Raw genomic sequence first — 25,050 nt, forward strand, 5'->3', positions numbered from 1 at the left:
GGCGTCCCCGCCGAAGTCCTCCTGCAGCAGCAGCTGGGCCAGGGCCTGGTCGAACCACGACACGTCCTCCGGCGTGGTGAAGCGGTCCGCGATCACACGCTGGCACTCGTGCTTCCAGAGGGACAGCAGGACCTGGGGGGGGGGGGGGGGGGGGGGTCACCGTAGGGGGTGTTATGGATACGCTCTCTTATTTTGAAAATGTACATTTAGGGTATTTTAGCAGACGCTTTTATCCAAAGCGACGTACCGCTATTTATGCACACATTCATGGAGGATTCATTATGCACAGCGTTCTTCCGGCCAACCAGCGCTTCCTCCTGAGCTAATCCGACACACGCAGGTGCGAAACCTCATCAAGGACAGCATTATTGAGTTATTTGCTATTTCGACACTTGAATAAGCAATAAGCAATAAATAGTTATAAGGTACGTTTCAGTACATCGCGAATCCCAGTCGATACTGCAACCATTTCATAGACATGAATCCTTCAAGTAAGGGATAAACATGCCGTTCCACAGCCGTGTGTCTAGACTGAACGGCCTTCAGGTTTGAAGGATTAAACCTGCCCTGCCTCGCATAACAACTTGCTACTTCATGATCGTCTTTAAAGAATATATTTATCAATCAAAGGACAATACCAGTCTGGGTGATGAAACCATCAAGCCATCAAATTGGCTCTCCCGGCTTCACTAAAACCTCCTTTACCAGTATCATTTGTCAAAATTAGCTTCTCCCTCCAACGCATGACGGTACCAACATAGCAATTTGGTGTTTGTGATTGAGACTTGGAGAGAGATTTCGTGAAGCACTTCACACCACAGCGATCCACTTTCACAAACTCTGCCTTGACCTTCCCTGTATTGATTCAGAGAACCAAAGTGCACTCGGGTTTCGATCTCCCAAAGTAGTTCCCCCCCCCCCTAACCAGTGACCAACTCCCACTCCCACCCCTCGGGGGGGGGGGGGGGGGCGTCCGCTCACCTGACGCGAGTGCACCACCTCCGCCGTGGTGTTGAGCATCCCCTGCCAGACGCGGGAAAGGTCCCGCAGGTTGAAGACGTAGTGGAACTTGGCGGGCGTGGGCAGCATCTTGGCCTTGGTGGCCTGCCAGAGGCGGCGCGTCAGGGACACCAGGCGGGGCACGGCGCCGCGCACCTCCTCGCCGAAGCCCCGCCGGGCGCAGTAGTGGCCCACGCCGATGACCCCTGGGAGGGGGGGGGCGGGACGGGGGTCAGAGGGTCAGAGGGGCGGGGCGGTGACGGCGCTCAAACCCAAACTCAAAGACGTTTTAAAGATGTGTTTTTTTTATATTTTTACGCTTTATTCATGAAGAGGTCGACAGGAAGGTATGGGAGGGAGGGAGAGAGAGGGGAGATGGTACACGCTCTACCCGGTGAACCACCGGAGTACGCCCTCAACCCAAAGAGATGATCATGGTTATTGCTGCCCTGGCCTAGCACTGTCACCGTGTGTGTGTGGAGGTGTCCGAGTACCCATCTTTTTATTGGTCATCTTTTTCTCTTACTTAATTATTTTCCATTCGCCTTTTAATTCTGTACTTTGCCGTGTGGATGCAGGGTGTTTTTCCAAAGGTCCCTAAGGAATGCGTTACACTCTATCCTCTCCTAACAAGGGGCGTTCGACTCCGGAACTCAGAATGACCGTCTTTAACGACGATGGACACCATTAAAGACCGAGAACACGCCAACGTTTGAATCTTCCAAGGTCTTGAACGACGAAGGACATCATTAAAGACCGAGAACACGCCAACGTTTGAATCTTCCAAGGTCTTGAACGACGAAGGACATCATTAAAGACCGGGAAAACGCAACCAGAGTTTGCACGGCGACCCGTCAGCGTGCGGTGACTGAGGTTGTGTACGATACGAGGTATTCCGGGGTGTGCGTGGGCTCACCGAAGATCTTGTCGATGGAGGTGTTGGAGGGAAGGGTGCAGTTGAAGATGCAGAACTGCCTCTTGAGCCGCTGGGGGATGTCGTTGCGCCCCCCGCCTGGATGGCACATGGCGGCCAGGAAGGCGATGTCCACGATGTTGGTGAACTCCCCGGGCTTCTCCAGGTTGTAGAAGCCCGTTTGCTCCATCAGCTGCCGCACGATCTCGTTGGTGACCTGCGAAAAAGGAAAAGAGAGCGTTACAGCACGACTCAAAACACAGTGAATAAGAAATACGACAATTATTAAATATATGTGTTTTCTTCCAAGCGACATCTAGTGGCCTGAGTTGTAGTCACAGTAATATCTTGATGAAATGGTAGATGGACTGCATTTATATAGTGCTTTTCTAGCCAGTGGCCACACATAGCGCGTTTACATTCACCCATTCGTAGATACAGTCACACACCGATGGCAGTGTCAACCACGCAAGGCGACAGCCAGCTCGCCGGGTGCAGTTAGCGTGAGTGAACACATAACAATTCATAGAGAATTCTCTGGATGGATTGACTCGTGGATGGGGGCGTTTAACTGAACTTTCTACTTATATTATTGAGCGGCATTAGAAAAGTGACATAGTATATATTCAACCCTATTCCAAAAGTCAGCAATACTGTCCTACTTAACAACACAAAATATAGTACATAGAAGAGAATATAGAGAGACAGTATGTGCTGTGCGTAAATAAGTAATGTCAAAGAGCAGTCATTATTGGAAGTGGATAATGATTCTCAGGGAAAGCCAAACCTGGTCTCCCCACTCGTTGATGACGGGCATGTTGATGTCATCGATGAAGACGGCCATCTTCTTGCCGGCGGGCGGGCCGTAGGTGGTGCCCATGCGCTTGTCCACGTAGCTCTCCACCGATCTCTAGAGGGGGAGCGAGCATCAGAACGTAGAGGGCGTGAGGGGGACACCGCGGTGGATACACATCCGTTTGGTTTTGGATGAGAAAAATCACTCCAAAGGAGAAACGGCAAATCAGATGCGAATAAAGGTGCAAATATATGACGCAAACCTTGTACACCTTCACACCGTTCTTGAAGAACATTATAATTTTATTAGGATTTGATTTCAAATTTCAACCGTTGCTCATAAAAAAATGTAGACTTATTGAGCAAATTGTTAGCAACGGAAGCAGGTCCATCGACGCCTACGTCAAGGGAACGGACATGGAACGGGGAACAAGACACAGAGACAGAGAATAAAAGAGACAGAGCAGAGAATCAGGGTTCGTATCTATCCTGCGCTCGGGCCTAATTAATGATGACAGCCGGATCGATGCGAGCCTTCCTTGTGAAGCAACAGCAGCAGCCGCGATAACACTTTACTTCAACAAATGAATAAATAAATAAACATTCACACTACATCCCCCTGGGCTTGCCTTTATTAATCATAGGCGGAGGGTGGGGGGGGTCTGGGAGAATCGATCGCCACATCGTATCGTACCAGTCAATAACAATTTATTACGAGCTAACAGACAACTGGGATTCCTGGAGAGAAAGAGAGCACGACAAAACCAGCGCATAAGGCTGACCGAGACATCAGCCATAGTGGGGAGACTGGACCTGAGGTTTTAGCGCTACCTGGAACATCAGCGGCGTGGTGGCGGAGGAGAAATTGAGGATCTTGGCCATGTGCGTCTCTGGGTCGCTCCGGGACATGTAGGCCTTGATGATCACGGTCTTGGCGGTGCCCTGTTCCCCGATCAGCAGCACGGCCTGTAACAGGGGAAGGAGGAGGAAAAAAACGGCAAAAACATCAACAAAGAAGCATACATGGAAGAGATACTCGTTGAAAATTGTGTGGCTTGACTGTAACAAAAAGTAACAAACAGAAAGAGTGATATTTACACGCCTAAAAACAGCGGAGAAAATGTACGCCAAACATAAGAGGCTTGAGTGTCTTGACAGGTGGATTAGAAATAAAAACGTTTAACTGGAAATTGCAACCTGGTCTCACAGGAATCCTTGAAATGACTACGGTCGGACGCTTAACTCGAAATCCGTGGCCACATCACGGAAACACGCCGATTTCCGTGATGTGGCCACGGAATTCGCTCCAATGCAAGTTAATGACGCTGATGTTCCGTGGCTCACACACGGATCCCCGTTTCAACGAGCGAGTCGACCACGGGGGCTTAACTCAAAACCCGGGGTGGTCTCACTGAAACACTTAAATTGTCCTTGTTGTGTCCACGGAAGTTGCTCCAATGCAAGTAAATGACAATGATATTCCGTGGCACACACACAGATTCCCGTTTCAATCTGTGTGTGTGCTCCCGTTTCAATCTGTGTGTGTGCCACATTCGACCACAGCGGGGGCTTAACTCAAAATCCGCGGTGGTCTGACGGAATCACTTCAATTGTCCGTGATGTGGCCACGGAATTTGCTCCAATGCAAGTAAATGACACTGTTATTCCGTGGCTCACACACGGATATCGGCGTGTTTCCGTGATGTGGCCACGGATTTCGAGTTAAGCGTCCGACCGTAGTCATTTCACGGATTCCTGTGAGACCATGTTGGGAAATTGGGCTTTCAACCCAAATTCAGGAAGGTTTTATTATGCAGCTTTGCAAAAGAGTGAAGTTGGTTACTTTGTATCTTAATAAGAAATATGACACAGTGATTTCCTCACTTCCTAAACTTCTGTGGTCGGGTTGGTAAAAGAAGCCTGAGGTGTTCTGGTTTGAATTTTAATATCCTCTCTCTCTCTCTCTCTCTCTCTCTCTCTCTCTCTCTCTCTCTCTCTCTCTCTCTCTCTCTCTCTCTCTCTCTCTCTCTCTCTCTCTCTCTCTCTCTCTCTCTCTCTCTCTCTCTCTCTCTCTCTCTCTCTCTCTCTCTCTCTCTCTCTCTCTCTCTCTCTCTATGCCGTCTGCTACTCTATGTGCTTCTGTAAATAGCGGAGGCCCATCAGGAATCACTAATTTATTCCATTTATACTGTTCCACCCTCATTTCATGGCCCTCTACTCTCATATTCTCTCTCTCTGTCTCTGACTCACCCCCCCCCCCACATACACACGAACACAGTGACACAGACACGTAGCACATCTTATGATCAATAGCCCAGTTGCTGGGCTGCTTGGGTTCCAAATGATGTGGTCGATACTCTACTTACAAGCTAAACGCCCTGGCAGTCTGACCCATTGCCCCCCTTCCCACGGAGAGCTGTGTGTGTGTGTGTGTGTGTGTGTGTGTGCTTGTGTGTGTGTGTGTGTGTGTGTGTGTGTGTGTGTGTGTGTGTGTGTGTGTGTGTGTGTTTTTGTGTGCGTGGCAGTCAGCATACAGGTGAGAGATCAAATGCCACCAACCTTCCCTACAATTTACGGTGGTTCTAGCTCGGGAAGGATAAGCATTGCAGAGACAACATGCTTGCCTGCCCAGCTCGCTGGCTTACTTCCATGAAACAGTACCACCTCCACTCGACTCTATGCGCTTTTGGTACGTTGTTTTCCACTGCAGACAGTATCCCCCTCAGTGTCGTGGTGATAATTGTGATGCCGCATGAAACTGCCATGATGTCATCTTCACAAGTCAAGAGGAGGAACAATGGAGAATGTTTTCTTGGTTCGTCAACCTTGTCTGTTGACCATGGCATCTTTGGATCGAAACATCTTCTAATAGTCCTACGACTCTTATATCCTCTCTCTCGTTGCACTCGGGTGGATTCCGTACGCACCTTGCCCTGCGAGGCGATGGTCTGGATGAGGAAGTCCGTCCGGACGTTGTCCACGTTGGGCACCAGGATGGATCCGTACTCAGGGGTCCAGTCCGAGGGGTAGACGTATTCCTCCATCCTGCTGCTCCAGTGCACCCACTGCCCTGGTGGGGGGTGAACGCTGAATGGTTAATGGAATGCATTTATAGCGCTCTTTTCCCACTCGGTTCTATGAACATCCTTACTGTACCGACAGCGATATATTGTTTCTCTTTCTTCTGACAAATGTACTTATTCAGTCATTTTGGATAAAAGCATCTGCCAAATGCCCCAAATATAAATGTAAATGTATACATTTCTCTTTTTCAATCCTTGTTCTACTCGGTACGTTTTGCTGTGATGCCCAGACTTCCCGTTCCGGGGATCAGCAGACGGTCCGCGTTCCCCTACCGTCGGTGCTGACGTGGTAGTCGAACATGCAGTCCTCGCTGTCGGGGGCGACGGCGGGCAGGTCCAGCTCCACGTTGGCCCTCATCCAGCTCTCCATCTTCCGTCGGTCCCCCAGCTCGAGCAGGGCGCCCACGCTCCACATCAGAGCGAACACGTACAGCCGCTCCATGTGCAGCCGGGACACCTCCCCGCCCTGGTCCTGGCCCAGAGAAACACAGGCCCAGAACGGTACAACAAACGGCACGACTGAATGGACCGCATTTATGTCGGGTTTTTCTAGGGTCACTCAAAGTGCTGTACGATATTGCCCAACATAATACCCGGTCATACACACTTTCATACACCGATGGAGGTGTCAACCATACAAGGCGACAGCCAGCTCGTCAGGAGCAGTAAGGGTTAAGTGTCTTGCTCAGTGACACCTTGAAACTCAGCTCAGAAGAGCCGGGGATCGAACAAGCAACCTTTCGGTTACCAGCCAACCCCAATATAATTTCATTCAATCAGGCGTTGGGTTTAACCCGAGGGTGCGACGCACCACCCTGTATTACAACCAATTCTCCTCTACCTTACATCGTTATGTGGAGTTGGCCGATACGACTCAACAAAATCTGATATCCTCGCGGCGTGTGACATTTTGAAAGCCTCTCCGGTGCCTACAACACGATGAACTCTGAGAACCATTCGGCCAGCGGCTCAGGACTTGACGCGTCCGAACACAAAGCCAAAGACCGCTGCCCTGTGGTTTCCCCGCGGTGGTGGTAGCAATCCGGCGAAGGCTGGCTTCACTCGGGAGTACGCGCCACTCACAAGAGCCACTTTCCTTTGTTTGACAGCGCATGGCGTGACGTCCTTTCCCCGCGAATCAATGGCAATGTCTGGACACCCCTCGTTCCGAGTGCTGCCCGCCCATGTCAATCCGGTGGATTGATTGCACATAAATCGCCGTATGAGCCCGGCAAACCATCCCTCTTTTGTCCCCCTTTTCAGACCCTCGGCGGAGATGTATCGGAGTGTTCACGACGGCGGCAGCAGCAGCAGCAGCAGGTAAATGGTAAATGGAATGCATTTATAGAGCACTTTACTATCTTCTCATCACTTTAAAGATGAACTGCACTGAAATAATCAACATCGATAACGTGTTAGTTATGACCATTGTAAAAAAAAAAAAAAAACTCCAAAAAAACATTAAAGAAGTAAATATATAGCTAGCAACAAAAGAAAATGTGTCTTCTAGCATTAGAGCGCCGATGACGTCAGTGGCATGGTAGGACTAGGTCGTTGCTGCAGACACGCGAACGGCTTCTATACTTATAGGAAAATAGTGATTTTATTACGGCTGGTTACGCGTTTGAGCCTGTGAGGGACATGCCTGTAGTGTCTGACTGCCAACCGGTGGAGAGGGATCAATTTCAGGCTCCAGCTCCACCTTCGGATCGTGTGGGTGTGACTGGTGTGCGTGTGGGTGCTGCCGGAGCACGGACACTGCCATTGAATCGGTCTGCTGCCGAGAGGTCCCGGTCAACCTTGACCATCTAATGGTGGGATTGGGTTGCATAACCATGCATAGGGCATTTCGGATGCTGTGCGGCGAGAGAGAGGTTTTGGAAGTGGCCATGCTCTCTAAGGGACGTCCGAGCGGAGACACTGGAGCGCCCCATAAATAGCAACCAAGTAACAAGGCGAAAACGATCTATCTCCCTCCATTTTCCTTTGATGCGTTTCAGGAATATCTCCGTAAAGACGGACTCATTGCGGAAACGCAACGAGCTGTAAATTAAAATGACCGGGGCTGTATTTAAAGCTACAAAAATAATACACCCTCATTTCATGGCCCTCTACTCTCATATTCTCTCTCTCTGTCTCACCCCCCCCCCCCCCCCCCACACACACACACACACACACACACACAGTGACACAGACACGTAGCACATCTTATGATCAATAGCCCAGTTGCTGGGCTGCTTGGGTTCCAAATGATGTGGTCGATACTCTACTTACAAGCTAAACGCCCTGGCAGTCTGACCCATTGCCCCCCTTCCCACGGAGAGCTGTGTGTGTGTGTGTGTGTGTGTGTGTGTGTGTGTGTGTGTGTGTGTGTGTGTGTGTGTGTGTGTGTGTGTGTGTGTGTGTGTGTGTGTGTGTGTGTGATTGTGTGCGTGGCAGTCAGCATACAGGTGAGAGATCAAATGCCACCAACCTTCCCTACAATTTACGGTGGTTCTAGCTCGGGAAGGATAAGCATTGCAGACACAACATGCTTGCCTGCCCAGCTCGCTGGCTTACTTCCATGAAATAGTACAAAAAAAAAACTAGAACTTTCAACGCAACTCTAACGTCGCTTCCGGCGTCCACACGAATCCTAACACGAAACCGCATAGGTCCGGTTTTATTTGAAACCACCCTGGGACCATGGACCTATTAAACAACATGGTTTATTATCTGCCTAATAACATGGTTATTAAAGACATGGTTTCACAAAATAATCGGCTCCGGGTGGACGGGACCTGAAAGACATGTTAGATGCACTTTGGGAGATACATCCGCGGATGAGCATAGATGCGAGGCGGATTCACGAGTGACACGTTTACTTTAGATGGATGTTGGAGGTTTACTTTCTGGTGGATGTTGATGGATATTGCATAGATGGATATTGCACAGATACATACTATGAAACCACTTCTTCAAGTTTAACTCCCTCTGCATCAGCAATCGGCTAGTCGGCGAACATCAGGGTGAGTAGAAAGGGACATTTGTGGAATTTGTTTACAGACCCGCCGTGGTTTTATTAGCAGCTTGGAAACATAGATCTGTGATATCGTCCGAGTAATAGTTTATACACTTTATGGTCGGAATGCTAGCTTGTGGAGATTGACATGACGGGCTATCGGAGGGTTAGTCAGTTTTAAGGCTGCCAGCCATGTATTAAGGGCTGGTTTCCTATTCATAGGCAGCCTGTGGAAATGTATGATTGGCCCTATATAATTCATTACTGCAGCCAGGGCAATGCAATAAGATGATCCTCCTGTAGACCTGGTTGTTTGCTTTTCCGTAGCCATTTCAGCGAGCCTCAGAGCCTGACTCATTACCTGGTATGGCTGATAGAGAGTAGGAGGAGTTTACCATGCCAGTGAAGTAGCTGATTGTTGAAATCCAACATGGCGGCGCCCTGTAACACTTTCACCGTACAATTTAATCCCTTTTAGCAAGTTCAGCCATTTTTTAGTTATTGTACCAATGAGACGGCAGACAATACATCTGTTATATCAACTAAACTTCAAATTTCAGTTCAGTTCATCTTTAAACGCTTTACAGTTTTTTCGCCTAACGTACAACCATTCATGCACACATTCACACACGGACGGCGGAGTCAACCATGCAAGGCGACAGTCAGCTCGTCGGGAGCAGTTAGGGTGAGTTGCTTTGCTCAGGGACACCTCGACACAGCTAGGAGGAGCCAAGGATCGAACTAGCAACCTTCCGGTTACCAGGCAACCCGCTCTACCTCCTGAGCCGCATGCCGCCACATGATGTTTTGGAGGTACTTTTCTCCACGGCGTCGGCCACTAGGATGGGGGGGGGGGGAAGGGTCGTACCTTGGGCGGGATGAGGCCCTGCAGCATGTTGATGCTCTGCATGATGACGAAGGCCTCCAGCAGCTCCATCTTGAACTCCAGGGACTGGGTGCTGAAGCGGTAGAGCTCGGGGAAGGAGGCCGAGAAGAGTGCCCGTAGGACATGGCCCTCCTGGGGAGAGCGCTTCTTCAGCCAGCCCTGGGAGGGGACGGAAGATAATAATAATAATAATACATTTGATTTATATGGCGCTTTTTTCAGTAATCAAAGAGGCTTGACAGAGTGAACACAAAATACAATTATTTAATAAGAACGTGTTTTGGTAAGAAGATGAGAAAGGAGGAGCGAAGGGAACAGGGTTATGTGGTGAAAGCAATCTTAAAGAGGTGGGTTTGGAGGGCCTGTTTAAATGAGGGAGTGTGCCAGCCTGTTGGATGTGGTTGGGGAGGGAGTTCCAGAGAGAGGGGGTGTGGCCACTGAGAAGTCCCTGTCAGCCCAGAAAGGGGGTAGTATCACAAGATTGGCAGATAGTATCCTCTGTGTATGGCATGGTAGAATGTGTTTATTTAGGCCCTAAAAGGGAAACTCGATGCTACCAAAGCCGAATACACTGTAGGATGTTGACAACAAGAATGGTGTTTGGGAGACGAACAGGCACAACTGATATCGAAAAACTAAATGGAGGGGGAATGCACAGCAATATGCAAAGCAATCGCGACGCACTCCCAAACTGGAGTACATACAAAAGTTCATAGTTCTAATTGACAAAAATATCAACGTCAACCTGGTTGTCGACAAACAGCAGAAACAGCAGCTGGTACAAAAGGCTCTTGGGTATTCTCAAGGGAGCGGTTAGCATGATGAGCTAGATGTGTCTGTTCAATGGTGGGGCTGTTCATGCTTTAGTGTGTTCACACACTCATCTGTTGAGATTGAGTTTCAGCTTGCACGGCGGGTAGATGGAGGGACAAGACATGCAAAACCAAACATGCAAGATAATCACAGGCTGACTCATGTAATTGTTCAACTGGAATGGGTCAACATGTGTGCATTGCATGCATAACACTGGCATTAAGTCTTCCGCAAGAAGGAATGCACACGTGCAGACACAGACACAGACACACACACAGACACACACACACACACACACACACACACACACACACACACACACACACACACACGCACACAAAATGTAAAAGTAATTACAACTTTGAACTCTGGATCGTCTTCAAACAACCAATGAGTCATAGTCACTAGATTAGAATTGGATTGCATTTAACAGTTTGACACCCCATTAATTCTCTTCATTATGAACACATAATTTGTCTGCACAAATAGAAGCTATTTCAAAATCGTAATTTACAACCATCACGACTGAAATTCAATTTCCTGCAACCTCCACAAAAGGCGTCAAAAACTATCAACAACAAAGTGAAATACAGTCAGGGTGAGGTGCCTTGCTCAGGGACACCTCGCCACTCCAGCTAGGAGGAGCCGGGGATCGAACTAGCAACCTTGCGGTTACCAGCCGACCCGCTCTACCTCGTGAGCCGCTGCCGCCTTCTCTCCCAGTGTGTTTCCCAGGCACCCACCTCCAGGATGGGACTCCAGCTCAGCACGGAGGAGCTCATGAACACCATGCCGTTGCGGGACACGGTGGCCGGGGAGGCGTTCTCGATGTTGTGGGGCTCGAACACCACCTTGCAGTTGGGCGCCATTGGGATGCGGTCGCCGTTGGCCAGCGTCAGCGTCTTGTTGTCGTCCAGCACCGAGTTGAGGTTCTCGATCCAGATGGCGTCCACGGGCCCGTCCAGCACGATCCAGATGTGTTCCCCTGAGCAGGCACCGACGGGGGGTCACACGACACTTCTCAATCACTCTGCTAAACCTTCAGGGAGGGAAACTATAATCGAGTATAGGGATGCCTGGCTGAGGTGATAAATAGAGGACAGAGCCTCTATTTGAATTGATGTGTCCACATTATGCTGTGTGAGTGTAGGGGGGGCATGGATTCAGACCTCGCTCTCAGGTTTACCAGCTGACATTGAGATGCATGAATACACTTTTACACATTTCCCTGGTGAGAGGTAGGTGCGAAGCCGATACGTTCCTCTGGGATATTTAACCCTGGATGTAGTTAAAATAGGTTATTTTTATCACTTTGTTTGTAGACAGAATTCCGGGTCGGTGTAAAAAACGGTTCCACCTGAGAAATGACAAAGGTAACCAAAAGTGCAAATTCTGGACACAGTTCAAATAGATTTCCTATTTGTAACGCACAACTAACATTACGCTGTGTTACGTCAGTTGAAAGTTTATGGGGTGGAGTGTAGGGGGGAGGCAGGGATTCCGACCCCAATCTTTTAGACATTTCCCTGGTGAGAGGTTTCGGTAGGTGCGTAGCTGCGGCAGTCCTCTTTGATAAAGGCTATCTTAGGTCCTCCTAGCCTGTTGGAGAGCTGACCTTTCTTGGCCCTGAGCGTCTTTCTCCAGAGGGTGGAGAAGATGCCGTCGGTCCAGTCGTTGGTGGCCACGTCTAGCCGCCCGAACATCTGAGGGGCGGTGATGGCCTTGGGGTTCATGCGCATCTCTCTGTGGGGCTGGCCGCAGTCTGGGGGCCACACACACACACACATGCGCACACGACTGAATTACTTATTTATGTGGTTGATTTAATACACAAAATTCAAGGGCAACCTGGAAGGAATCTATGTCGAACCGCTTGTAGTCTCCCTCCTGGGGACGCTGCCGTTGACAGAAGCGCCACTGGTGTGATCATACTATCGGTTTTAATAAATACGAGACAGGATTCCATCAGTGTACATCCACTTTGTAATCCTATCCCTATCAGCTGTTTCTGTTAGTCAGTGTGGTTGAATGCAAACAGTGAAACAGCATTCACCCTGTATAGTGCTCACACACACACACACACACACACACACACACACGCACCTGTCATGGCCCTCATCAGGGTGTGTATGCAGGTGGTCTTCCCAGCGCCGCTGGGTCCTAGTGCCATCATGCCGTGGCGCACCCTCTGAGTCTCGTACAGCTGGATCACCTTCAGCTTCCAGGGGGGGTGGCTTATCAGACCAGCGTCCTCAACCTGGGTGGATGGGGACAACACATGCCGACAGGACTCAAACACCCAGAATGCAATGCAGGATTCGTTCCCTCTCCCTACAGTTAAAGATGCCTGTGATTGGTCAGATCAGAGAACAACGCTCTTAACTTAACAGTTATCTTACCATATATAACTGTTTTCTTAAACCTCAATCATACACCAAAACAGAAGCACCTTCTGATGTAAATTAGCTAATGTAACTAATGAGTATGAGATGATGGCGATAATTCCGTACCTTTCGCAGTGCGCCACACAGTAGGTAGGATTTGTTTGAATACAAACATCACTCATAGGATACCGTAGCAAGCATCAGGGTTTATTATGAGAGACGAGGTCCCAGCCTCAGTCTGAACCGAGGGATGAGTTATGGAGATCCACAGTCAATCATTCAGACCCCGAGGCATGAATGATGGAGTGCTGATGACCACCAGGCCCACAGCTCCCGGGCTCACCCTGTTTTGAATAGGCAAATGCCCTGATTTTATTACTTTCCTACGTTCATTCTTTCTCTTTCATTATTTCTTTCCTTCTTTCCTCTTCCCTACTTTTGGAACTGTTGTTATTTAATCTCTTCCCCCACACACACACACACACACACACACACACACACATACACATGCAAACATACACCCCCCCCACACACACACACACACACACACACACAATTGCATTGGGCTCCCACCTGTACGTCGATAGCGGTCTCCAGTTTTGGGTAGCCTGCTTTGTCAAGCTGGATCCCCGGGAAGAGGTCCTCAATCAAGCTCAGAAACAGAGGCTCATCCTCATCAATCTGAAACGCACACACACACACACACACACACACACACACATACAGCGAGCATATACACACAAGCACACACACACACACGCATGCACACAAATATGAGCACACACACACACATGCGCGCACACGCACACACACACACACACACACACACACACACATCAGATCAGTCGTAATATGACAACAGCCTGGGGTTGTAACTATACCCCATCCATCACGGTACAGGGAACATTAGCCTTGCTTCTCCAGTGGCGTAGCGATAGAAAACATGTCGTTCAAATAGATGCAGAACAATAAGACAGTCGTTGTCCTTTAATCACATCCTTCCCAACCGACGTTCCCATCTCTCCGTCATGATCTTCTCAATTTTCATTGAAGGTCCCGTGGCATGCCCCCAGGTGTGAGTGTGATTAGCCGCTACAAGCCGTTTTGGAAATCTGCCCCTTATGACATCACAGGTGGGCGTGTCCACCTCGATGTGTGACGGAGAGATGAGCAACGTTTGCCACAGTCCACTGGGTAGGCCGGTAGACGGATCCATCCAGCACACATCTCGGTGGAAACGCTCACCTGGGATGTCATAAGGGACAGATTTCCAAAACGGCTCGTAGCGGCTAATCACACTCACACCTGTTGGAATGCCACGGGACCTTTAAGGGACACGGGAGCATCGGGTATTCTGCTCCATGCTGTGACCGACCACAACCATCCATTGCAGTCACACGTTACACTATGAATGTCTGACTGAGGTTCAAACGTGGGCAGTGGTGGCGGTGTGGCACGGACCAGTTTGGAGAGGTTCATGTCCCGGAGGACCCTCATGACGATGGTCGACTCTGTGTCGTTGGGGTTGGCCCGCTTGGCTGCTCCGAGGGTCCGCAGCACGGACAGAATGTTACGCAGACCGAAGTCGTAGTGCACCTGGAAGCACAACACATACATATGATTACGAACACACACACACACACACACACACACACACACACACACACACACACACACACACACACACACACACACAATGAACATAGTAATATAGGATCACATCCGGCAATGCTGTGTGTGTGTGTGTGTGTGTGTGTGTGTGTGTGTGTGTGTGTGTGTGTGTGTGTGTGTGTGTGTGTGTGTGTGTGTGTGTGTGTGTGTGTGTGTGTGTGTGTGTGTGTGCGCGCGTGCGTGCGTTTGTGTGTGTCTGGTTCCATTTGTGTGTGTGTGTGTGTCTGTGTGTTTGTGTGTGTCTGGTTCCGTTTGTGTGTGGGTGTGTATGTTGGTGTGTGTGCGTGCGTGCGTGCGTGCGTATGTGCATGCATGTGTGAGTGAGTGAGCAAATGAGTGAGTGAATTAGTGTGCGAGTGTGTGAATGTGTTTGTGTGTGTGTTAGAAGAAGGGACATTTCAATATTTAACCAAAAGGGTTAACCAAAGTTATAAATCGTTTTCTTAATCACTTTGTTTGTAGATAGACTTCAAAGTAAGCGTAGAAAATGGTTCCACACGAGGAATGGCAAAAACACCTTTGTCCTGTGTTATGACTATGTTGCTTTTCTATTCATCTATCTATTGTGTAAGCCTGGGTTTTAAAACGGTATTGTCTGCGAAAAAAGGTTTTCTGAGGATCTTTGGTTCCAGTGGTTAGTTGGACCCACGTGGGTCTGGTCTGCAGAGGGACCAGACGGGGAGATTTAGTCAGCTTCAAAGCAGGGCTATGGATTAGTTGGACGTGGATAAAGTCGAAGCAACAACATCAGAGTTTCCCCAAAGGTGTAACAGCGCCGACATCCTGCCTGTCTGTTGTAGTGGACTACACTGCCTCTGCATACCAATGACCTTGTAGATTTACAGAACGGTACCGACTTCTGAAGAAAAGCAAAATATTTCACCGCGCAGATTAAGCAGCGATCTGCATTTATTTCATCAAACGTTTGATGCAGATCCACTAATCCGATGTTGAAAACAAGGGGGAAATTCCAATATGAATGAACCAATCCTTCTGTACTAGCATATCACTTTTTATTTATTCTCGTATTGGGAACAGCCAAAAGTTGCCAAGAATTGAAGAGAAGGAGAGAGAGAAGGAGAAGAGAAAGGGAGAGGGTAGGAGAAGAGAAGGAAAGAGAGAGCGAGCGAGAGCGAGAGAGAGAGAGAGAGAGAGAAAGAGAGAGCGAGCAGATCCTTCCTTAATCCATGCAGGGCTTCTGGCTCCGAATCAGCTGAGAGAGACTGATGTCTGCCCTTCAAAAAGCAACATTAAAAACCTGTGCCACTCAGCAAGTGCAAATCATCAAGGTTTACCTTGTTTCTCATTCCGTCAGTGACACAATTAAAGCCAGGAATTAAAAAAGATATGTTGAAACAAATTAATGATTAAAAGTGAATATGACTAATAGACACATCTCGGTGGTGGAGAGGGAGATAAGGCACATCGAAGGGGATGCAATTACCCCGAAACTCCAGGACACGCAGGGGAACATCTCGTTCCTACTGTAGACGTTAGACACGCAATTCCCTGATGGATTTAAATGAAAAATTAAAATCTTTCTTTGAACATCTAGCTGGTTTAGATAACAGTCTGCTAACAAATTCCTCAGATGGAGTCTTCCATATCGCCGCAGTACGAAAATTATGATGATGATGATGTTTGTGCTTGTTAGCTATTTTGTTCTGAGTGGCATTATAAAACGTTAATTACCACATTAAAATTACAATATGAAACACGATGCCTGTCTTCATTTACTTCTCTCTTCCCAAGTGATTAACCTATGTAGCCTAAATAGATGGAAAGAGCTAAGATTAGCATTTGACTATAATTTAAATCAATGTAAACAGACAGATATAGCCATGATAAGCAGTTGACTCAACAAAAACTGATGTAAATACAAAGATCCTTTTTAGGGGATGAACTGCTTTAAACAGATCAGTAACATATAAAGCTTAACCATAAAGCTAAGATTGGCGCAGTAGCTAAACTATTTCGTCAGTCAGGCAAACGACTGGCCTACCGACGTCGGTGAAACGGGCCATTCGAAACCTCCCCCGTCTTGCAGGGTTAAAGTCGAAGGCCCGCCCCTCGTCCTCGGAGGAGTATGTGATTGGGTTTGTTACAGACACCGTGTCGAGATCTCCATCGACCCAGATTGATTTCATCGTGAAAATAGCTTTGTCAAGCAGCTCTATCCGCGGAGAGACCACCTATGGACCCGCCTCGCCGGTGGCGGGATGCCATCACACCAGCCGTCATACACAGAGGAGGAGGGGAGCTCTGCAACCAATGAGCCAAGCCTTTCCCATGAAATAAACGGCAGAGCAGATACCAATCCGAATGGGTGGCTGCCGTTAAATCCTGCAGGCTACTCCGCCCTCGCCGAGGGTTAGACGCCTCCTACGACACTGGGCCCCTGGAGACGCGGGGGCCCTCCAGCCTTGAGAGCAGGTAAGAGGAGGAAGACGGACACATCGTCCTCCTCCTGCAACAACAAAAAACAGCCACTTTGTACACGCTTAGTGGAATCACCTAGGGGAACGAAATACCTCACGAGTCATAACATGCTGAGATTGCGCCAAACGGGTCTCTTTTAGGTTCCTGGTGCTACCAAACTCAAGAGGGACACCTTTTGCTGCCTGCTACGCTGATTATACTCTGCAGTCGGCTGCTGTCGGCAAAATGGCGATGTACCAAACTGAACTAGAACTAAATACTCCTTACCTGGCAGGATAAAGGTTTAAGACAATGCAGACGAAACCCACACACAGACACACACACACACATAAAACACATATATCTACTCCGTACGACAATGAGTGTTTAAGACTCATCTTGAGCATCTCCACCCAGATGGTGGAAAAACCAACAAAACAAATTAAGACAATAGTGTCAAATCGCACGTGATCCAAGCATTTCAAGCACACTGATGAGCAGTGTTTTTCAAGCTTAAAAGCCTAACTCTAATTGCTCAACAATTTGACTGCCATGTGCGGAAATTCTGCTCATAAGCCTGATGCACACACCATCTGATTGTGAAGTGTTGCCCTGAGGTCACGAACATGTTTATAGTTGACACACATAACCAACATAAACATGTAATTTTCCCATTTTTTAAGACCACAACACCAAATAATTACACTGTTGATTCTGTGCCGACCTACAGAAATTTTCCCATGGGTTCGCAGGCACACGGTAGTGCAAAAGTGTGTAATTAACACATTTACGCGGGCTGGAGATACACGTGTCATGGGTTCCCGTTTGAACGCATTAGTGTGTCGACTGTTGTGAATCGTGAGGAGTGTGTGCAGCCATCAGCGGCACCGCACTCACACACTCAGAGATCACCTGCATTGCAGCATTGATCCCCAGCTTCATGTATCATGACCTACAAACTTCAACAATAAATCGGCTTTCTGCATCGCTATCACCGTTTACATTTAGAGCATTTAGCCCAAATGCTTTTATCATTTGTCAGAAGATCAACCCCCCGGTGTCCTTTGTCTGGAGGAGCTCAGTAAAAGCCTCCTAGGTGGAGTGTAGCAACCGACATTGTTACTGACATTGTAGCAACTGACAGTATTACACAACCGACATTATAGCAACCGTAGCAACAACATTGTTACACAACCGACATTGTAGCAACCGTAGCAACCGACATTGTAGCAACCTTACCAACCGAAATTAGCCTGGCTCCGCCCGCCTAAGTACTTCCGCTCAATTTGAATTTCCCTTCAGTACTAGGTCTGGACCTGCTGTATGTAATTTGGTTTTCTGGGGCCGCCACAGCGGTGCCCAATCAGCAGAGGGCGTGTCTGAGAACAATGACGATAAAGTCGTGCGCCAGTTTGAGTTGTTGTTGTAGGTCGGTAGTTGATTTACAATGTGCAATTTTTCCCTGATAAATTAAATTCGACGAACAAAACCTGCAGCTGTCGTTGACGGACATTTTCGTGCAGACGCGCAAGGTGTTTGGTTTGTGTACAACCTGCGCGTGATTCCCGGCGCATGACATACGTCACAACCAAACGTTAGCGATTGGTTATGGCAGATCCAGAGTGGCATTGGGCAGATCCAATCATTTTAAACTTCAACAGACACCCGCCTTCAAGTGAGTTAACGTTTGTCAATTGATTAGGTCCAGACTCTCTGTACAAATGAAATGAAATGAAGTGAAGTACGAGAGTCTGGTAGAACCAGGCTAAACCGAAATTGTAGCAACCGTAGCAACCGGCATTGTTACACAACCGACCTTGTAGCAACCGTACTAACCGACATTGTTGCACAACCGACAACCGACAAGCGAGCCACACCTGTTTGGACAGCTGCTCCTCACACAGCTTGTAGAGGGTGAAGAACTTGCGGGCCAGCTCCATGTTGTCTATGAAGCCACAGCTGGCCAGCTTCACCCTGATGATGATCTGCCGGTCCGGGACCATCATGGCCACCGAGCGGAAGCTGATCTTCAGGTTCTCCGGGAGCTCCTGGCGCCCAGCATAGCCCGGGTTCTGTCCGGGGGGGAGGGGGGGGGGGGAGAAGGTGGCGGACATCTTTATTTGCTCAGAATTAAACAGTAGTGAAGAAGGCTGGATACGTGAGTTAACTAACTGTGTAGGCACTTTGTCGGTCTCCTTTATGGACGACTCAGAGATACATTGTTGATCGGACGCAGAATTAACTTTTGAACCTACTACTTTTGTCTACTCGTCAGATTTATCCACGGTCGGGTTCCACTTGGGAGGGCGGCCATGTTTGATGATGAGGTTCATGAATGACGGACGAAGCCACACAGGAGGTGGATTTAAGTATGTTTCTTGAGTGTGTCGCACATCCGATATGACATCGGACAGCAGTTCACAAGACCAATGTAGTTTCTCTATCGAATGGGACCCCCCTATAGTGTGTGTTCAAACGTGGTTTATACGGAGCTCATGGGAACATATGGGGCTAGTAGGCACTGTGCCTTGTGGCTACACAGGTTTGATTCCTGAGCTGCGGTGCATATGCTATATGTCATTCCCTCTCTTCTTCCACCCATTGATCTTTCAATAAATGCATGAAAGGCCATGCATGCATTTTAATTAAGAGTAAACAGATGTTTAATCACCATGCGGTTTTAGAGCACAGGAAACAATGAAAGAAGCAACCTGTGTCTTTGACACAGGAGCTTTCTCTATGATATTTCAGTAGGTTGTTCCGATATTGATGCCATCGGGTCAATAACAAAAGCTAATATAGTAGTAACCATATCTTTGATGAAGTCAATAGCTTGAAGTCTGCAGAGTCCTGCAGGAGATGGATCAGAGAGTAACATAGCTAACCGTACACACACACACACACTCACGCACGCACGCACACATTGACAGGCACTGAGAGACACACACACATGCAGAATCACACATTGAAAGGCCCTGCGATGCACACACACGCACATACACACACAATCACACAAAGAAAGGCACTGGGAGGCACACACACGCACACAAAATCACACATCGACAGGCACCTCAAGGCACACACACACATACACAATCACACATCGACAGGCACCTCAAGGCACACACACACATACACAATCACACATCGACAGGCACTGTGAGGAACACACACACACACACTCACACATCAACAGGCACTGCGAGGCGCACACACACACACACACACACACACACACACACACACACACACACACACACACACACACACACACACACACACCACAATTTAAAAGCCAACCCAACTAACCAAATCGTGAATGATTGAAGAAGCTCCCCAAAGCAAAGAGTATTCCATCGAGGTAGTATGCACACAGGTACCGGCCAGAGGTTTTTCTGAGATTTTTATGTTATAAACGGGAACCGATATTATGAGGGTTTCCCCCCAATGAAAGTTCCTCAACTGGTTCAAAGTGTTTGTGGGGGGGGGACGGGACGTTACTTTCGTTAATTTCACTATTACTTACGTTAATTTCCGCAAATCAATTTAAGTGCTCACACAAAAGACAAAGTGGATATAAATGGGTTAGCTTCATAGCATAATTGTCTAAGTAATATTTTTGCCAAATTGTGATATCTCAAGCCAATCATGGTGCTTTTTACATCCCATAATCACTATCTGCCTAAGTAGTCTATTTGACTTGGGGATTTTTAAGGCTACATACAAGATGAACCTGAAAATACGACTAAGGCAATTATTATACTACGATGATTGGAATGAATGTGGTGTGGGGAGAGATGTACGCTGAAGCACCCAATGCACAGGGTCACTGTATACACGGCTCTCCCAGCTCATTCAGCACACGTCCTTGGGAGGGAACTGTACATCACATATTTATCATAAAGAAACAGCACGACGACTCGGTAAAACACCCAGGTCAGGGTCGTTTTCGAAAATAACGCTTTCCCAATGAAAGCGGGGATGCGTTACCATGGTGAGGAAGAGGCCAAACTCGGGGTTCATCTCCACGGTGTCCCCGTCGGTGAAGACAAAGTTCTTGCGGCGCTCCTTCTTGCAGCTCAGCACGATGGCGATCTGCTGCGCCGCCACGGACAGCACCGGCAGGTTGATGCGGTTGAACTCGTCGAAGCAGCCCCATGACCCCGACTGGGCGAGGCCTGGAGGAGACAGAGGGTGACGTCGGGTTGTTGCTGTCCACAGCTTAGTTGTGTTGAATAGGGTTCGTGAGGGGTGTGACCAACGGGGTCTCTGAAGGTTGCCATTCAATCCGCTCGAATAAAGTGGATTTACGCTACTGTGTCACTACTGGGGGGGTAGCGCCAGTGAAATGACAAACAATGTGCCCACTTTCAATGCTGTTCTGAGAAATTTTATGTATAGATTCATGGGCAGATTGACTGGGTCTATGAACACGATTATTGTGTCTCTAATTGATGTCTCTCAGAGTGACACAAGGTACTCATCTTGCTTCTGGAACCGAAGCTTGTATGTGTTTTAATTATGTTTGTATTATAATTGATAATGCCTCATTTGCATTCCTTCTTAAATGTTTTATATTGTTTTATATATGCGTGTGTGTGTGTGTGTGTGTGTGTGTGTGTGTGTGTGTGTGTGTGTGTGTATTTATATGCGTATATATATATGTGTATGTATATGTATATGTGCATATATATGTAGTGTGCTGTCTATGTGGACCTTCCTGTGTCTTGAATAAAGTTATAATAATATATATCAGACATAAGGTTAGTAGTTTATGAAATGGGGGTGCACTTGCACGCTACCCCTAGGGGTAATTTGAAGGATCGCAGGGGGCACGACATTTTAAACTGATAGTATATATATATACACACATCTGAGACCTGAGACTCTTCAAAAGAACAAAAATTATATATTTATATATATATACAGATATCTAATATGTATATGCATACATATGCATACATACATAATTAATATGTATGTAAACATATTAAATATGTATATGCTACCGGTATGTATATATATTTCTTTTTTTTTGGTCGATTCTCAGTTATCTCCTAAAATAAAAATTCAGTTTAATCTAGTGATTTCCTTGTCTTTAGATAAATATATATATATATATATATATAAATTGATTTATACATAAAGATTTATGCATAAATTGTCACTTCAACTTATCCCAAGAAGTGATGTGAAACACTGGGGAGATTGGTCAAATATATTCGAGGGGGTCCAATAGTAAAACTAGTTGGTAGAACCACTGGTGTACGGCACGTTGCCGTCTCATTAGTCACTCACCTTTAAATATGCGTCCAAGGCCTCTGAAGTCCATCTGATCAGAGCAGTTGAACACCACCACATACTTTCCCAAACATCGGCCCATGTCTTTGGTGGTTTCCGTTTTACCTTCGAGACAAACAACGAAGGTCAGGACAGATCGTGGGTCGAATAAACTCGAAGGATCCTATTCTGAATTATTATCAACTATTTTCCTCCTCAACCTGATGCACAGAGGACCAAAGCAAGAGGAACATACCGTTCCATAATCCAAGCTTTTCAAGCCATGCTTTTTGGGTGTACAACATGAACACTTTCATCCTGCATTTGTAATATAGGACACAATAACAGTCCCCATGTTCTCACTTTCACAAAAAGCCGGACTGCAAATCCTTCAACCAGCCCCTTAGTGTGACCACTATGTCTTTGGATTCATTGCACGTCGGCGGTCTCACCTGTTCCAGCCGGCCCGGCGGGTGCACCTCCCATACTCATGCCCAGAGCCTGGGCCAAGGTGATGTAGCACCTGAAACACCAATCACACACACACATACATAAGCACACAAACACACACACACACACACACACACAAGCACACATACACAAGCACGCACATGCAATAACACAAGCACGCCCATGCAAAAGGACAAGCCCGCACAGGAAGACACATAAGAGCATACACACGCACACATACACATGCAGACAAACTAGCGCACACACACACACACACGCACTCACACAAAAAACACAAATCCCCATCAGACCGGTTCATTTCGAAGGCAGTCTATGTTTCGCACGCATGTTCCCCATATTTCCGAGAACTATCTGCCGAGGTTAAAGGCGTATTGAATAATGAAGTGCAGAAGTGCTTTTCCAACATCCAGTGAAGTGAGAGTGTGGGTCACAGACGGGGTGGTGGGAGGAGGTGGGCGGAGGTGTGAAAGTCGGGGAATGGGCGTCTGCGTGCCCGAGGCCACTGTGCCAGCGTGCTACGTCTCCGGGGGAGCGAGTGGTGGTGTGATGAACGCCGATGGCTGCCCCAGCCTTGATCCCTCCCTTGTCTTCCATCTATCTATCTCCCGTTCCATCTCTCTCTCGCTCTCTCTATATATATGTCTCTCTCTCTCTCTCTCTCTCTCTCTGTGTCTCTCTCTCTCTCCCTCACTCACTCCCTCTCACTCTCTCTGACTCTCTCCATCTCTCTCTCTCTCTCTATATATATATATGAGTGTCTCTCTCTCTCTCTCTGTGTCTCTCTCTCTCCCTTTTGTCTCTCTCTCTCTCTCTCTGTCTCTCTCTCTCTCTCTCGCGCTCGCTCTCTCTATGTGTCTCTGTCTCCCTCTATGTGTCCCTCTGTCTGTGTCTCTCTCCCTCTCTCTCTCTCCCTCTCTCTCTCTCTCTCTCTCTGCTCATGTCCTGGTTGCTGTGTGGGCATCTCTCCTCCTTCTTCTCCCTGCATCTCTTGTCATTGTTACGGGTGTTCCGTCTGTCCTCCCCACACACCGTCTCCTTGTCCCTCTCCACATGGTCAGGCAGACCATGTGGTCTCTCTCTCTTTCTGTCATCCGCTCACTCTTCTTCTTAAGGCGTGTAAGTTGGGTGAAGGACACAAGGCTAAAACGTTTTGGAGAGCTGCATGATGCTACGCTAACAGTCCTTACACAAAGATGCAGTGCTTCAGTCTCTATGGCCTGTGTGTTTACCCTGCAGCGGCGGCGGCTCTGTGAGAAAGGCCCATAGAGACTCGGCCATTGTGCACAGTCCAAGCCCTAATGGCTTGTTGGTGTAGCAAATCATCCACCGTGACGACCCCCCTTCTTTCTCTCTATGGCCGGGGTCTTTCTGCGGTGCAGACTTGGCTGCGTGGAGTCGTTAGCAGAATATGAAACTCCTGAGGCTGGCCATGGCTAATGAGAAGGAGCTGTGGTCTCTCTCTCTCTCTCTCTCTCTCTCTCTCTCTCTCCCTCTCTCCCTCTCTCCATCTCTCTCCCCATCTCTCTCTCTCCCTCCCTCCCTCTCTCTCTCTCCCTCTTTCTCTCTCTCCCTCCCCCCCTGCTTGGCAGCATTGCTGACAGCCAGCCAGTTTAGTTGGAGTTCTACTTTTTAATTTGACATGCTCATTTATACTACTCACTTGACACTATGCCTGTAGGCGGTTTGTGATTATTTTTTGGACATCTGTGTAATTTCCATTTTGTTGATGTTCCAATCGGCCAGGTGCATACAGCAGAAATGAGTGTGTGTGATCGTGTGTGTGTGTGTGTGTGTGCACATGCTTGCGTGGGCGCGTGTTCTTTGCATGCAAGAATCAAAATAATTAAAAATAATAAAAAACATTTGAGTTCCGTGCAACCACAAGGACACACCCACCCAGGTGCCTCTGGACGGGCTATTGGCTACGCTACCTGTCCGTCAGGGGCGTGATGACCAGACGGTCGGTGCAGCCCAGGAACTCGTTCTGATAGACGAAGGCCACATCGGTGATGTGGATGGCCATGCGGTCGGCGTCCTCGTTGAAGTAGAAGCGGCACTGCTTCAGCCACTCGAAGTCAGTGGGGCTCTTGACGTGCAGCCGGCACTGGACGACAAAACCGACGGCGCGTTTGAGTGCATTTTGTGTACGTCGAGTGCTTGCAGATTACAGTGCTTACAGTATCCACTTCGCTTTGAAGTGGTCATAGAGGGTCCCTGAATCAGGAGTTGTACCCGAGGTTGCATTATAGCGAGAATGGAATTATGTCAGGTTGTTCCGTCCAAAATACTTTGCATATTAATTTAGTTTCAATGGTATGATATCATGCCACTAGGTG

General features: G+C 48.0%; 1 protein-coding gene across 1 annotated transcript in view; it reads right to left on the bottom strand.

Annotated features, from left to right (window-relative positions):
• dnah5 (dynein, axonemal, heavy chain 5) overlaps positions 1–25,050 on the bottom strand; it is a 139,661-nt gene that overhangs the window by 65,702 nt on the left and 48,909 nt on the right. The window contains exons 40-57 of the mRNA XM_060064883.1: positions 24,646–24,818; positions 22,696–22,766; positions 22,262–22,369; positions 20,954–21,141; positions 18,841–19,035; positions 14,336–14,470; positions 13,448–13,555; positions 12,594–12,747; positions 12,106–12,252; positions 11,234–11,475; positions 9,660–9,836; positions 6,064–6,262; positions 5,635–5,777; positions 3,539–3,673; positions 2,700–2,822; positions 1,916–2,129; positions 982–1,205; positions 1–132 (exon numbers count right to left, since the gene is read on the bottom strand). The exon at positions 1–132 is cut by the window's left edge and continues 73 nt beyond it. Coding sequence (XP_059920866.1) covers positions 1–132; positions 982–1,205; positions 1,916–2,129; positions 2,700–2,822; positions 3,539–3,673; positions 5,635–5,777; positions 6,064–6,262; positions 9,660–9,836; positions 11,234–11,475; positions 12,106–12,252; positions 12,594–12,747; positions 13,448–13,555; positions 14,336–14,470; positions 18,841–19,035; positions 20,954–21,141; positions 22,262–22,369; positions 22,696–22,766; positions 24,646–24,818 — 2,868 coding nt within the window. The remainder of the gene's footprint in view (positions 133–981; positions 1,206–1,915; positions 2,130–2,699; positions 2,823–3,538; positions 3,674–5,634; positions 5,778–6,063; positions 6,263–9,659; positions 9,837–11,233; positions 11,476–12,105; positions 12,253–12,593; positions 12,748–13,447; positions 13,556–14,335; positions 14,471–18,840; positions 19,036–20,953; positions 21,142–22,261; positions 22,370–22,695; positions 22,767–24,645; positions 24,819–25,050) is intronic.

Source organism: Gadus macrocephalus, chromosome 11, assembly GCF_031168955.1.
Source record: "Gadus macrocephalus chromosome 11, ASM3116895v1".
Taxonomy (NCBI): Eukaryota; Metazoa; Chordata; class Actinopteri; order Gadiformes; family Gadidae; genus Gadus; species Gadus macrocephalus.